At 41.1% G+C, this 14676-nt stretch overlaps 1 protein-coding gene across 1 annotated transcript in view; it reads left to right on the top strand.

The window, feature by feature from the left end:
* Positions 1–14676, top strand: part of DNAH11 (dynein axonemal heavy chain 11) — a 158071-nt gene that overhangs the window by 81124 nt on the left and 62271 nt on the right. Inside the window, 1 exon segment of the mRNA XM_075140860.1 lies at positions 9781–9942. Within this exon segment, the coding sequence (XP_074996961.1) occupies positions 9781–9942 (162 nt within the window).

The following is a 14676-nucleotide window of genomic DNA, read 5'->3' as shown; positions in this document are numbered from 1 at the left end:
CTTAGAACTCCATTTTAGAGGTAATGTTGTTGAGGTTGGCTGTAGTTCTCTCCTGAAAGCTGGAAAGCAGAAGCTGGGAACACTGGTTTTGGAGTGGAATCTTTAGGAACTTTTGGTTTATGCACGCTTCAATTTTGTACATGACCTGAAACATGTATGTAGCAGATAAGAAAATTGAAAGTCTGAAAACCATTAACCCTTTAGAAAGAGAGTGTTTTGAAAGGAATATATGCCCCGTACTTTGTGTATTAGACTGATCTGTTTGGGGATGAGAAGAGCCTTCCCATAGCAGATTATTCCACAGTAGTCTTCCATGTGGGTTTTTTCTTGTTTCTTCTGAAGTGTTTAACCACCACTGATCTAAACACCATTCCTGTTTGGTTATGAGATTTTTTTCAAGTTCTTACACTTTATAACATACCACTTTCTCATTATTTTTGTCTTATCGTCTCTCTTTCCTATCCTGCTTTAGTTTCGCTGATGTTCCCTCCTATCTCTAATTTTGTTGCCATCACTTTCCCTCCATAAATTTCTTCTGTAACTTAAAGGCCAGTGGAGACTTGTACGAGATCTAGCATGACATAGTCCGTATTGTTTTCACTTTTCCAGACTTCAGTGACACCGTCAATAGTGGTGCTTACCTTCTGTATACATATTGCTAGTCAGTGCTATTTGTCTCTGTTTCATGACTATTGCATTTGTGTATGTTTTTTAAGAAAGGACAGGAAAAAAATATGATGCCTAATACCCCTCTTAATTTTCTTCTTTCCCATTTCTTTCCCTTTGTGTTTTCCTTGCCCCAACAATTTCTTCTTTTTCTTGTCTTTTTTTTTTAACAGCTTTTTGAAAGCCAGCTTTCAAACGCCTTTTACCTTGCAACCATTTCACCAGTCCCCCACTGTGCAAATTAGCACTTCTGGAGGCAAGAACAGGAGATACCTATTCATGTTGCAGGGAAGCAAAGTAGAGACATTATAGTACTGAAGGAGACATAAATTTCATGAGTTAACACGCTGGCAGATATCTGTATGGACTTTTAGTTAGTGCTGGATGACCTATCACCTCCTCCTTTCCCTAGATTTGAAGAAAAAAGGACTAATAAAATGTAGAAGAGAACAAAAGGGAGAATTTAGACAGTTTTAGAATGTTAAAGCTTAGTGAAGTGATACAGTCTCATTTTTCAATTTCATTTTAAAAACCCAACATCTTACATTAAGCCACATTTCCCTTGTGCTCACTCGTCATCTTATATCCTACAGTTCTGTTTATGATGAGGAATCTGTAGCTCAGGCACCCAAACTATACAATGCAATTCTTTGAACCACCATAGCTCTTTGGTTTTGTGTTGGTTTTGTTTTGATTGTTTTCAGTCTGGAACTTGCAACCAATTCTGCTGTTAACATACTGAGAACATGCCATGTATGTCAATACAAATTTATGTCAGTGTAAGTCGGAAGTATGTCAGTTAAAGACAGTGGATTGCACCATTATAAAATATGGGCCCACAATTGAAGTGTGTGCGAGGACACATATGCACCTAAGGATTTCGAAAGCTTTTGTGATGAATGATGAAATAAATTAAAAAGGAAGAATGCTGCTTAAGCAAACAAAGCTGATGGCCAAACATTGTGAATGGTAATGTGCTGACAGTGCTAAGGCATGGCATTGCATAGGTTGCGAAGTTTCTAAGTCTCACAGTGATTTACTGGAGCTCCAGAAGTTTTTCAATCTCCCACATGTCTGTGCAGTAATCACTCTTAAATACTCTGCACGTTACCAAATTTTTTTGTAAAAGTAAAGGCCAGAAGAAGCAACTAATTCTTGAAAGCATGGATATGAGGCATGGCCAGTCAGTCCTGCTGTCTCTTGAGCTCTGTCTGATTTTATTTTATTCTTTTGGTCGTGGCAACCTTTCAACATTTCCCCAAAAATACCTTGCAACCCACGTCCTACACAAACATACTCTTAAATGTACTGTTTCCAGTAAACATGCTCTTTACAGCATTTCATCTTTGCATGTTTTCCGAGTTCTACATTTCCTACTAGCTCATCTCAGTTTCCTCAATGCTCTTAAACATTACTATGTATTCTAAAGCTGTACATGTTATATGGCTTTTCTTCTGAACTGAATCACTGTCACTTAGTTCCTGTGCAGTTTTCTTCATGAGCCGCGGATCTCTATTACAAATATCTGCTCCCATTTCTTGAACAAGTTTCCTCATTGTGTGTTTTCCTCACATTTCAAAGTTTACGGTCCCTCAGTGGCCGTTGTGAAGTCCCAGCATTAAGAACTAAGTCTGCTGGTTTTAGGGGAATACTATTTCTCTAGTTTCCTTCCAACAGGCAGGACTACTTTAGTCATTACATCCTTATAATGGCCTCCTCCTTGCATAGTCCTGTCAGTATTTAGCTGGCTCCCCATTTTCGAAGGAACTCAGCAGTAAAGCAGTTCCATGCTTCAACCAGGATTAATGTCAAACACAGGCAGGGCAGGTGCCCTGCATCTCCACAGGCAATCTTGTCCATATTATTACTATTACTTTGCTTTTAAATCATTTCCAAGTCCTCTTTCATTAAGACGTGTTAGCATTTTCCTTGTGGTCTGTTTTGCCACTGACAGAACATCTCTTTTATCTGTGAATCCGAGAGGAACTTGTGCAGTCCCATCACAGCTCAGCTTTTGGCCAACTCTCGTGGTTTTTCCTTTGAGGGCATAAATACACATGCCTATTAGCCTGACTGGTTTAATCACAGCCAAAGAGAACCATGTTTTTAGGGTTTCTGGTTCTGTGTTAAACTAATACTAATCCCAGATGTGATTATATTTGTCTGATTCAATGGGAAGTAAGGGTTTAATTGATCATGCTGTCTATCACTTGAGCAATCTTGCCTCCCGACTAATTTCTGAACTCACCAACCAATTGCCACCAAGGAGGCAGTGGATCAGGGACAGACAGACATAGTTACTGCCCTCTCACCGAATGAAGGCTCAGTTATGTTATTAAACAGCCGAGAAGCTATCGAGGATTTCTAAGTTCTGCAGCACACAAACCAGCTGCTTCTGCAATTCGTAGGCTCTTGCAGAGTTCCTGTTTCTCTATGAAAAGCTCCAGGCTTTTCTCATTTGGATGTCAGCCATCTTTTCGTGAGTACTTAGAGAGCTGATTTTTAAGGATGCATCTATATTGGTAAATTTATGAAGTGTATTTTCCTGAGAACTGGTGGCATTTCTCTGATTCTGTGACATGGCTGGCATCCACGTGGCTTAGCTTTTCCCTTGCTCTGCTCACAAAATGATGGCAGCGGCATAGAGCTGGGTAGGAACAGCTCTGTACAGCTGGTCTGTACAGCTCCTTACTCCTGCTGCAGCGCTGCTTAGCTTCACATGGGGAAACCATGCAAGTGAGTGTGCTAACACTTAAATAGGATGGGCCCTGTCAGACCCAGGTCAAGCGTGTGCCAAGAGGCTCTTCAGTTCGTTAGTATTAAGAAACACTGCTGTCTGCCTTGCTCTGTTTGAAGCACTCAGTGAACCTAGAGAGCTTGCATATCTGAGATAAGCAGGAGGAGGTTGAGCTGAAAAATACAGTGTAAAAGACACATCTGTAGTGAGAGTGACATATGAGTATGAGGCTCAAATGGGACATTTGAGAAAAGAGGGGTTTTGTGTTCTTAGGAGTGGTGAATGCTACATGGAGGTTGATATTAATTTCACATGATACCAGTTCATTTGTCCACACTGATTGTCTTCATTACTCAGTTATGCAAATGTAAATCTTAAAAATGTCAGATGAAGGACTCTTGCACAGTCCCTCTCAATCCACATTTCTTTCAAAGAAGGGGGTGGGTCTATCTTGGAGAACTTCCTAAGTTTTTCTATAGTGTATGAAATACCCTCACTGTAATATTTATATCCTGGTTATCTTGCAAGAAATGAAACATTTCTTACATGGAGCATTTCCTATTCCTTTTTTTTTCCCCCTCTGTCAAATTAAACTGTCATTTATGGTCTGGGCAGAATCACAGAATCACAGAATCATAGAATCATTAAGGTTGGAAAAGACCTCTTAAGATCATCATGTCCAACCGTCAACCCAACACACCATGCCCACTACACCATGTCCCTAAGCGCCTCATCTACACGTCTTTTAAATACTTCCAGGGATGGTGACTCCACCACTTCCCTGGGCAGCCTGTTCCAAGGCCTGACCACTCTTCAGTAAAGAAATTTCTCCTAATGTCCAATCTAAACCTCCCTTGGCGCAACTTGAGGCCATTTCCTCTTGTCCTATCGCTTGTGACTTGGCAGAAGAGACCAACACCCACCTCGCTACAACCTCCTTTCAGGTAGTTGTAGAGAGCGATGAGGTCTCCCCTCAGCCTCCTCTTCTCCAGGCTAAACAACCCCAGTTCCCTCAGCCGCTCCTCATAAGGCTTGTGCTCCAGGCCCTTCACCAGCTTCGTTGCCCTCCTCTGGACACGCTCCAGCACCTCCATGTCCTTCTTGTAGTGAGGGGCCCAAAACTGAACACAGGATTCGAGGTGCGGCCTCACCAGTGCCGAGTACAGGGGCACCATCACCTCCCTGCTCCTGCTGGCCACGCTATTCCTAATACAGGCCAGGATGCCGTTGGCCTTCTTGGCCACCTGGGCACACTGCCAGCTCATGTTCAGCCGGCTGTCAATCAGCACCCCCGGGTCCTTTTCCTCTGGGCAGCTTTCCAGCCACTCCTCCCCAAGCCTGTAGCGTTGCCTGGGGTTGTTGTGGCCGAAGTGCAGGACCCGGCACTTGGCCTTGTTGAACCTCATACAGTTGGCCTCGGCCCATGGATCCAGCCTGTCCAGGTCCCTCTGCATCATAGAATGGTTTGGGTTGGAAGGGACCTTAAAGATCAGATAAATGTTTTCAAAATCTGACCTCCTTGCTTAAGCAAGGATTGCTCAAAATGTGGTCAGTAATAATTACTCTTTTTTCCTCACAGATCTCTTGTTATCAGATCACATGGCATCTTCATTATTCTGCATGCAAAGCAAGCAGTGCACAAGGTCCTTTATAATATTGGGAATTCACTGATGGGAATGCAAATGAACCCTGAAAACATGCCGCATCAAATCCCTGCCTGATACGATTTTACCAAACTTCACTAAAGCTAAAGGAGATAGAAAGGTTATGCCATGATGAAGATCTGGTTACCTGCTTTTTATGACTATTTTTTCAAGTACGTGATGTATCCTATTTTTTATTGTCCACAAAAAATAATTAACAAAGACATATTTATCTAATTAGGGTGTTACATTATATCTAGGGCTGTGTTGGAATTTCCTGCTTAACAATACAATATAGTAAAAATCACTCAGTTGTAACTTCATGTTTTAGAGAAAAGTAATGGAAATTTTAAATACTGTGTTTAAATTTGAATTCTAGAACTAGCTATTCCAAGAATAATTTATTAAAGGATTGAGAAATTGTTCTTCTAAATTTCATCCTGACATGATAATCTACAAAGTTTGTGTACCTATTGCTACCTTTAAATGGGATTTAATTGTTTCTCTTCATTTTCTGCAAGGTTTCTAGAACTCGGATCTATGCTGTTCTCTTTATTATTAGCTTTTGCAGATCTTCCCATCTAGTCCCTCTCTTCTTAGCCTTCATAGCAGTTGTTTTCAAGTGTTACCTTTTGCTTTGCAATCTGCACTTGTGAAATAACAGCTAGGTATTTGAATATGTTTGCATTGCAAGCAAAAGATTGGTGTATCTGTATTTCATGTATACTAAGTTCACCTGCCTTTAAAGTAGCTGTTTTCAGGGATGTTATGACAGTTGAGTCCAGGATACTTACTCAGGTATATTTCCTTTTTCTTGGTTGGGCTTTCCAGCCAAATAATCCTGGTAGGACTAGTGTGTGCCTGGTACTTCTTGCAAAGACTTTCTGTCACTAGGACTCGCTTGCCGTGTTTAGCAGCTTGTGCTAGATGCGCTGTTGCTTCAACCATTTCTCTCCTGTCTGTCTTCACTCGTCACTGTTCACCTCCTGTTCCGTACTCATTTGGTACGAAAGTTAACTGTTGAGAGGCTTTTGTGTCCTGTGGTTACCCTGTAGTACTGTGCTGGATGAACATGAGATTAGAATAAAGATTAGAACATACTACTATAATGTACTCTTTAAAACGTTCAGAAATTTTTTTGGTGAGTTGGCTAAGGGCAAGGAGAGAACAGGTGAGTATGGGTATGACTTAGTAAATCCAGAATTTAGACGCTAGAATAAAGTTAAAAGTAAACAATCCTGAAAGGTCAGTATTATCTTCTCAGGGATCCGCAGTTCATATAAACTAATGCAGCTCCTTATAGACAGAAGTAGTTCTTTTAAATCACTCCTAACAAATGACATGGGATAGAGGAAGCACCTTCTCCCCTAAAGTTCAACATAAGATTGATATAAATATGGCATAAATAGTAATCATTCCCTACAAACAGTTGTTTAATATTTAGGGAGGATAAAATATTAATTAGGGTACAAGACTAAGGAAAACACTAAATTCTGATTTGTGTTTGGCAGATGGTCCAAGACTTTGATTTGGACTCTTCTTGCAGTCCAGTACTTAGAGAGTTAAAACCAAATATGAGGAATGTGAGCAGCATAGGAGGGTGTAGAAGATGTAACTTCCAGCAAGGCTGTGTAAGGTTTGCAGCTTCGGAGGTGTGATAGATTCAATTTGGCACCACTGCTATACCAAGGGCATTTATGAGAAGCACATCAAAGAGGAGAGAGATATCTCTAGGATCTCCATTACTGTTGCTACCATAGCAGGGATCGTATGCAGATCTGAGAAGGTGGCTGCTAGAGGAATAAGAGAGGAGAAAATGAGGTGCCCCACGCATCAACATTGCTCACCATGTCTCTGATATTATAACTGAACACAGAATTTTATCAGAAAATGAGGTGACATGAATGAGAGGGAGAGAGAATGTCTAATTGAAGGATACATGGTATAACAGAGAAGAAATTTCGGAAAACTCACAGCAGTGTCCAAGGTCTTTGAGAATCGCAAAACAGATCTAGCAGGTTCTTCATGTACGTTTTTTTCTGATTCAGAGTTTTGGGGTGGAGACCATTTATTCTTGTATCGTTTTGATTGTTTCTTCAATGTTTGCCCTTCTTTCTTATCAGCCTGATAAAATTTTGCTGTAAATTCCAAGATCTTTCTGTGGTCTCTGTACAGTTTTAGTGTGGTTTTCACCACCTGGCTAGAATGGATTTCTACATGGACATTTCTGCCATTTGCCTCTTCATACTGAACACACTCAAAGTAGATGACATTTTCTTCTGTGCCTTAGACCAACTTGCTGATAGGCCTTTCTTTGTAACGTCTCTGGACAACCTGGACTCCATTGTGTTTTTGCATGGGTGTCTACGTTTCTGCCTAAATTCTTGAAAACGGGGGAGAACATTATCTTCTTGCAAATATGAGAACATGCACTGCTGTTTGTAATTATTGCAGGAGTCAAAGGTCACAAGTGATTTAAAACCAGTGGTTTCTCTTGCTGACACGTTCTCGAGTACTTCCTAGACAAACGTGCAAATCACCTGTGGTTAGAAGAATTTTAGGTTCATGTAAGAGAGGTATTTTTCTCTGTTTGACAATAAACTAGATCAGTAGGGGGACCAGAATAACTATGGTAATTCAAAGCTCTGTTTTAATGTGAAATAGTCCTCTACATCCTATTCCACGAGACAGACAAAAAATGTACTATGAGATCTGTAGCTCTTGGAAACTGGTAAGCATGTTGGAAATGGAATAGGTACTAGTGAATACCCTCCATTTAGAAATATAAAGTAGTAAGTGGATTAAAAAATGGTGGAACATGCAGTGAATTCACAGTGCAGTCTAAAGCATGGGCTTGGGGGCTGTAGTTTATTGAATATTTATGGTTCACTCACCAGTAGAGATTTCAGTGAATTCTTCTCTATTTCGTGCCCCATTTAGTATTTTAGTCTGCATCATTTCTCTTCCTGTCTGTCACAACATGGGAGACTATCATTGCTTCTGTTTCCTTCCTTGCTTCTTCCTCTTACCCTTTTTCAGGTCTTTCTTTTTTTTTTTTCTTTTAAGATTGTTTCACACCTCTTCTGCCTTTCTTCTCCTCTGTGTCCTCCATGGCTCCCAACAGAAGGGACCACTTGTGCTTTTCTTGCTGTTACACTTGGTCATATCACACTCTTCTGAAAACGGCATCATTGATCTGAAGCCTTCAGTAATCTCAAAATTCCACTCAGTTTGTGGAGCCATGAGAAAGAAGTTTTTTGTGAGATACAGCCTAACCAGATGCCATTACTTAACTGATTTTGCTAAAAAGGGTGGGAACAAAAAAAAGGACATACCCTGTGGTTCAGCATAAACCCCAAGCTTTACAAAATGCATAAATGTCCCAGGAAACAGTTTCTCTTCCAGAGGATTTTCTGAATAATGGTAAAAGATTTTCTTGTTTTGACTTAGTTCTACTGAAACTTACTCGTCTTTGCTCATAACTAAAGGTTAATTGCAGAAATTGTTGTCTTGTGTTTTCCAGTGCAGAGATGTATTTTTAGAAACTCTGAGACAGTGGCAAGTCTCTTCCATTTTCCGTGTAATCTTCTTTCCAGATGCCATAGAAGCTTTTTCCATGTGCTATCTATTCATCACTTTCTCTCTCCTCTTTGACTGCTTTAAAACCCAGTGAAGTATTGTCCCAGGTCAACCTCCTCCGTTCTTCAGTCCTTTTTTCCTTCTTTTCTTTCAACTTTCTGCTCTTCTTCCTTTTTCATCCAGTTTTCTCCTAATAGATAATGTCAATTCCCGATTACTCCAGAGGCAGAATAAACCTGTCACTTCCCTAGCATGCCTGGCTGGGCTCTGGCCTGGCTCTTGTGGCTGCTGGGGAAGTGATAGTCTGTTCTGATACCATTTGTATATTTTCTATCGGAATTAACAATATCGATGCTATATGGTTTGAGAAGCCCTGTACAGCAAAAGTAGCTCATTTCATAAGAAGTGCATAGGAGAGACTCCAGTTCTGTCTTAACAGCCTGATGTCTCTCATTTTGCTAATTAACTAAAAGCAAACACAATGGCCAAAACACATGCTAATGGCAGTAAGTAGGTCCACAGATACAACTGAGAGACTAGAGTAACCCTTCCTTCCTAAATGAGAGTTGCTTTGGGTAGGCCCAGTGATACTAACAGCCAATCACAGATTTATTTATTTTTCTTTGACTGTTTTAGCCTACCCTTGTTTGGACATCCTTTTCCACTTTTGTAAAGAGTAGTCCCTAAAACTTCACATACAAACCAAGATCCAGATTTCCTTTTCTTCCCATTCTTTTAACGGGATTGCAGTGCGTATTGAGGTGGCAGGAAGCGGCTTGAACAGATTTAGCAACTCAAGAACGGGGTTTGTGTCACCGTGACCAGCTGAACGTGCGCCTTCTGGCTGGCTGCGTGCCAGCCAGTCCCCGTGGCTGCGTTATTATTTATTGCTATCAAACCCAGTAACTGATACCAACGTGCAGAGAGGGGAAGGAAGCTGCAAGTATGCTGTGTTTGTACAGTGGAAAGGGAGAGTAAACACTGTTTGCCCAAGGTAGCTGACAAAGTTCAGTAGCTGACAAATTTGGTTTGGAGCCTCAGCTATGCGCTGGCCGGCGCCAGCGCTGGGCCGTGGTTCGTTGCATGCCTTTCTTTGATCGCCTCAACTTGCCGTGTGATTCTTTTCTCTCTCTTTTCCCTCCCTCCTCTCCGCAGATCGTTCTGTGTTTCTCTCCTGCCGGTGCCACGCTGCGAGCGCGAGCTCGGAAGTTCCCAGCCGTAGTTAACTGCACGGCTATTGACTGGTTTCATGAGTGGCCGCGGGAGGCCCTGCGCTCCATCAGCAGGAGGCTCATTGAGGAAGCCGAGGGGGTCGAGGTACAGAGCTCCAAGCTCGTCAGCCTTCTAAGAAAGCAACGGAGATCATTGAAAGATCGATAACTGAATACGCTGAAAAAAACAATGCTCTTTTTACTCCTTCTTTGCATACTTGTTGCCTTCCGTGTTGTTCAAGCTCGCCCCTGCTAAAAGCTGAATTTTTATAGCGTGTCACTGCCCGATTCCTTCAGCAGGATTTAGAGAGCTGTCTAGCACAGGCGAAGAAGTGAGGGGGAAAGAAGAGAGGCATTGTAATTCATAGCACTGTCTTTGCAGAATCCTTCAATTCTATGCTTTTTTAGGATCTTACAGATACAGAACTTATTTAACCCTTTTCAATACAGTTGAATATATTCACTAGTGCTGTAGCAAGTGAGGTGAAATATTGCAGTGCACAGACCAGGCTAACTGAAGAAAAGTTTTCCCTCTGTTCAGCAACTAAGCAGGTGAAAATTTCCCCTGTAACCACATGGCAAATGCATTTATAGTTTTAATATCTGGGAGATTATTCTCTTTTTGTTCCTGATTGATCTGGAGTGTGACTTGTTTGTTTTCAGAAAAAAATTATGCATTAGTGAGTTTCCTTTCAGGGAAAAGGAATATTCTCGTATTCTTCTGAAAGTTTTAACAAGCTGCCTCTGTTGTCCCACTCCTCGTGGGACAGCACTGTCGTGCTGGCGGTGAGACTGCTCAGGTATTTGCTGATGGAGTAATTCACATAGACCTAGAAAAGATTTACTTTCTTTCAGCGATTGCAGTTGCAATAGTTTCATTCTGGAGTGCTATTATATTTGGGACCATTTATTTGTATAGGGGATTTGTAATCATGAGAGACTGAGGATTTCAGGAATGCCCAAGGAAGAGCCTTCTGGTTTTAGTCAAGGGTAGCACTAGTCCCCAGGCAAATCTCTGCCTCAGAGATTGATGCATTTACAGCATTTGTCCTCCATTCAACCCCATACAAAATACATGGGGTCCTCAGGAAATGAAGGCGAAGGAGAGGGGAAGTCTGCAGGGATGCCTGGGGCTGCTTCCAGGGTACCCCGCCGGCCCTTGCCCTCCCCGGGGCTTCTGCGAGGGAGAGGGGCCGCGGGCATCAGGCGGCTGCCGGCGGCGGAGGCTCCCTCGCTGCTGGCCCGTACCCGTGCTCCAGCGGCATGCGGATGCCTCCTATAGGCCTGCGAGGGAAAGAGAAGTGTTCGCAAATCCTTGTCATTTATATTTTCCATCAGCATCTTCTGCTTTATTTTAACAGGTCGTAAGAGATTTAAAGTGTTATTAGGGTAGTTATTTGTGGTCCGGTGGACTATATGGGTGTTTTGCCCTTTTTTTTAATGTGATACCAACTTACATATTCCCATTTATTTTAAAGAAACTGCTGGAATTACAAAGAGAAAAGAAAACAGAATTTGTTTTGATTTAAATGCATTTTTTTTTTCCAAATCCTTAATTAATTATATTTTGCTGCTTTGAAAAGACATCTTGTCATCACAATTTAGGCTTTTAATACTGAAGCTGGTTTTGGGGGGGTTAATTATTTTTTTATTTAAGGATTATGTTCCTATGTAATTCCTTTTGTAGATAGTTAGGAAAGAATTCACTCATCCAAGAAACTGTTTATGAGTCTCTTTTGCACATTGGTGTTTACTGCTCCTGGTAAATATCTCTCCTGTTCAGTTCCCAGCAAGTGAAATAAATGGCAACTAACAAAATATCGTGACACTTTATTGACAGTGAGTTAAGGTTTCTGTGTCATCAACACATGTTAAGCAGTACTGGGTGCCTGAGTCATCTCTGCGTATGCAGCCGATTAGAAGACCAACAGACAAGACAGCAGAATGCAAAAAATATTAGGAGGAGACAGGGGAATGATTTGAAAGTGACGGAAAAATTGAACCCAGAACAGAGGTGTTGAAATAACAGAGAAACTATGGCAGCGTTATGGGGGGAGAGGAGGGGAGCTCAACCAAAAGAGGTAGAAGAGAAGCAAAACTGGACCAGAAAGGGAGGAGAGGTGTACTGCAGAGTCTGAGGAGGAGTAAAAGGGAGGTGAAGGGAGAATGATCACAGAAAAACAGTTAGTAAAGGGAGGGGGGACGGGAGAGTTGCAGAGGTGTATTAAGATATCGAAAGAATGAGAGGGGCAGGGTGGAAAAGGACCACCCTGAAGAACAGAGGGAATCTTAGCTGCAGTCTGCCATCCCCTCTCCATCGAAGATTTATAGGAGGTGGTCTCCTCTGCTTCTCTCATCTCTAGTGCTGGTGTGTTGATATGTCATTTCACTTGCTCCATTTTAGATATCTTGGGAAAGCCTTTTGTTTGTTCTTAGTAGAGAAATCTTGTTAGCCAGAGCTCATGTATGCCTGGACTTCTGAAACGTGCTGTAATTGTGCTGTCCGTTGTGAGTTACTGTCCGTTGTCTGTTACTGAGTGGTTATCCTGGCATAATTGACACTTAGCTCCTAATTGTCCTGTTTCATTGTTTCCAAAAAAACCCAACAATAGTAATTGCTAGATTTTTTTTTTTTCTTCATCACTGTATAACAATATTACAGATTGTTTTAATTAGGGTAGCTTGAAGTTAAGCTAATGATCTTTTTTTTTTCCTCCTCTTAAAAGTTCAGTACAAATATGACATCATATCTACACTGTTTTCACAAAAACTGGAAAATTTCTGCGTTTAAATGGTAAGAGAAGACCATAAAAAATTGATCATCGTTAATTATGGTGCCTGTTGAAAATAAGTCCCGTGAGCCCCTTTTCATTCGGAAGGACATTGGAAAATGTGCAGGTTAAGGACAAGAGACAGTGAGTTCAGAGATATTTGGAGAGAAATGGAGAGTATCAGAAATTTATTCAATTCGGATGTCTTTGATTTCTTGGGAGAAAAGAAAGGAAAAGAGCACTCAAATTGCTAAACTTACGTTTAAAAAGAGCACAAGCAAAGGACACTGTGCAGTGATTCTGAAATCCATATACTGAGCTTAACGAACTTACAAAAGCGCCTCATTTGCTGTAAAACATGATCTATATCACTTTGAAATAATGTCTCTGTCTCCAAATTTAACATGACACAATCTCTCTTCCTTACTTTCAGCTGGTTTCACGTATCAGCACTGAGTACAGAATAAAAGAGTCAGGATTGTTTAATCCATCCCTTTGAAAATAACAGCAGCATACATCTCTGCCATCTCCTTTGAGTATTTTGCTGTTGCTGTCTTGTATGCTGCTCCTCTGGTGCTTAGCACCAAAGAGCACACACTGTTAAGCATACCAAGGATAAATTCATTATACTCTTAGTTTATTGGATTCCAAAGTATTTTACAACACGTGGTATGGCAAAGCAGCAGCCTGAAGTAACTTTTTTGCCTTCTGCCCTTGCCTCTTACACTCCCCACTCCTCCCCACACTCATTTCCCAGTTACCTTTTCCTTCAGACACACGCTGGCTTGGTTTTATTCTCAGTTTTGGTAGCTGCCTGTGGGATGCATTCAAGTTCAGTGACATTGGTCTTTTTCGCTCTTTGCTTGGCATGTTTCAGCTAGTTCAACTTAACTGCAAAGAGCTAAGATTTATCAATTTGGTAATGACTAATTTACATCCTGAGGAAAGTAAAAGGGCAAAACTCCTGTCTAAACTCTACTCACAACTTGCTTTAGGGGATTTTTTTGCATGCTTAAAAGACAGTTAGCCAAGGCCTAGAATAGAGAGACTGCGTGAGAATGAACCCTTGTATTTTCTTTCAGATTGTATATAGGGTTATTGCTCAGTCGTCTTTAGGACTATTGAATGGTTTTGATTTGTACCAGCCTAATCTTCGTTATTGGCTTCAAGCTACTTTATGCTTTCTAGTGAACTGCAGTTAAATCAGATTTTGTTACTGTATCAATTCTTTTTTGTTTGCCTTTTTTTAATAAAGAAGGCTAAATTAGCAATAATAATTTCCTTTGCCTACAACCCTGAATGGGCATATATTGAAAAGTACAATGTAGTATTAAAAAAAAAAAAACCCTGGAGATAAATGAATGGCAGAAGAAATAATTTATGCTAATGAAATTACTGCAATTAGTAGTTCCACAATGACCCTTTTAAAAGCCACAGCTGTTAATGTCAGGAAGCGCTGTCACCGCTGACCTTATCATAAGAGAAAGTGACAAATTGAAAATGCAGGGAAGACCAATCCTCAAAGAGGTCTGTTCGGGAACGATTAGTGTTTTCTGAAAACCAGTGTGAATTACAACCAGCTGCTCTCTGGCTCAGCGTGTCTCCCATGCTGTGCCATTTTGTTAAGCTCGATAACAATAGTTATTTTGCCCCATTGAGACAAGTTGTCTCGGGCCACTTCCAGCTCTACCGGAACCCACTTCTTCCCTCACTGATTTACAAATGAAACTGTTGTTAGAGGGCTTTTCAGGGCTGCTGAGTAGAGACCTCTCATAAGGATCATGTGTAAGGAGGTCGCCTTTCGCGAGGAAGAGCTGTACTGCAGGGTGCGTGTGCGTCACAAACAATGAAAAAAAGGAGAAAAAGGCTGAAACACATTTCAGTTGGAAGCCAAGCGCTGCTCAAATCTGCATAAAATGTCCATTCCTGCTGACTAGCCTTGCTTTTACAAACAATTTTATTTTTAAGATGAATTTAGGCTAGCTTTGCCTCAACTAATGATGTTCTGATTTCTTTTATTTGTAAAGCAATTTATTTCTGCTTTCCCTAAATGCAAATCATTCTTTATT

Source organism: Calonectris borealis, chromosome 2, assembly GCF_964195595.1.
Source record: "Calonectris borealis chromosome 2, bCalBor7.hap1.2, whole genome shotgun sequence".
NCBI lineage: Eukaryota > Metazoa > Chordata > Aves > Procellariiformes > Procellariidae > Calonectris > Calonectris borealis.
This window is presented reverse-complemented; position numbering and strand designations above follow the sequence as displayed.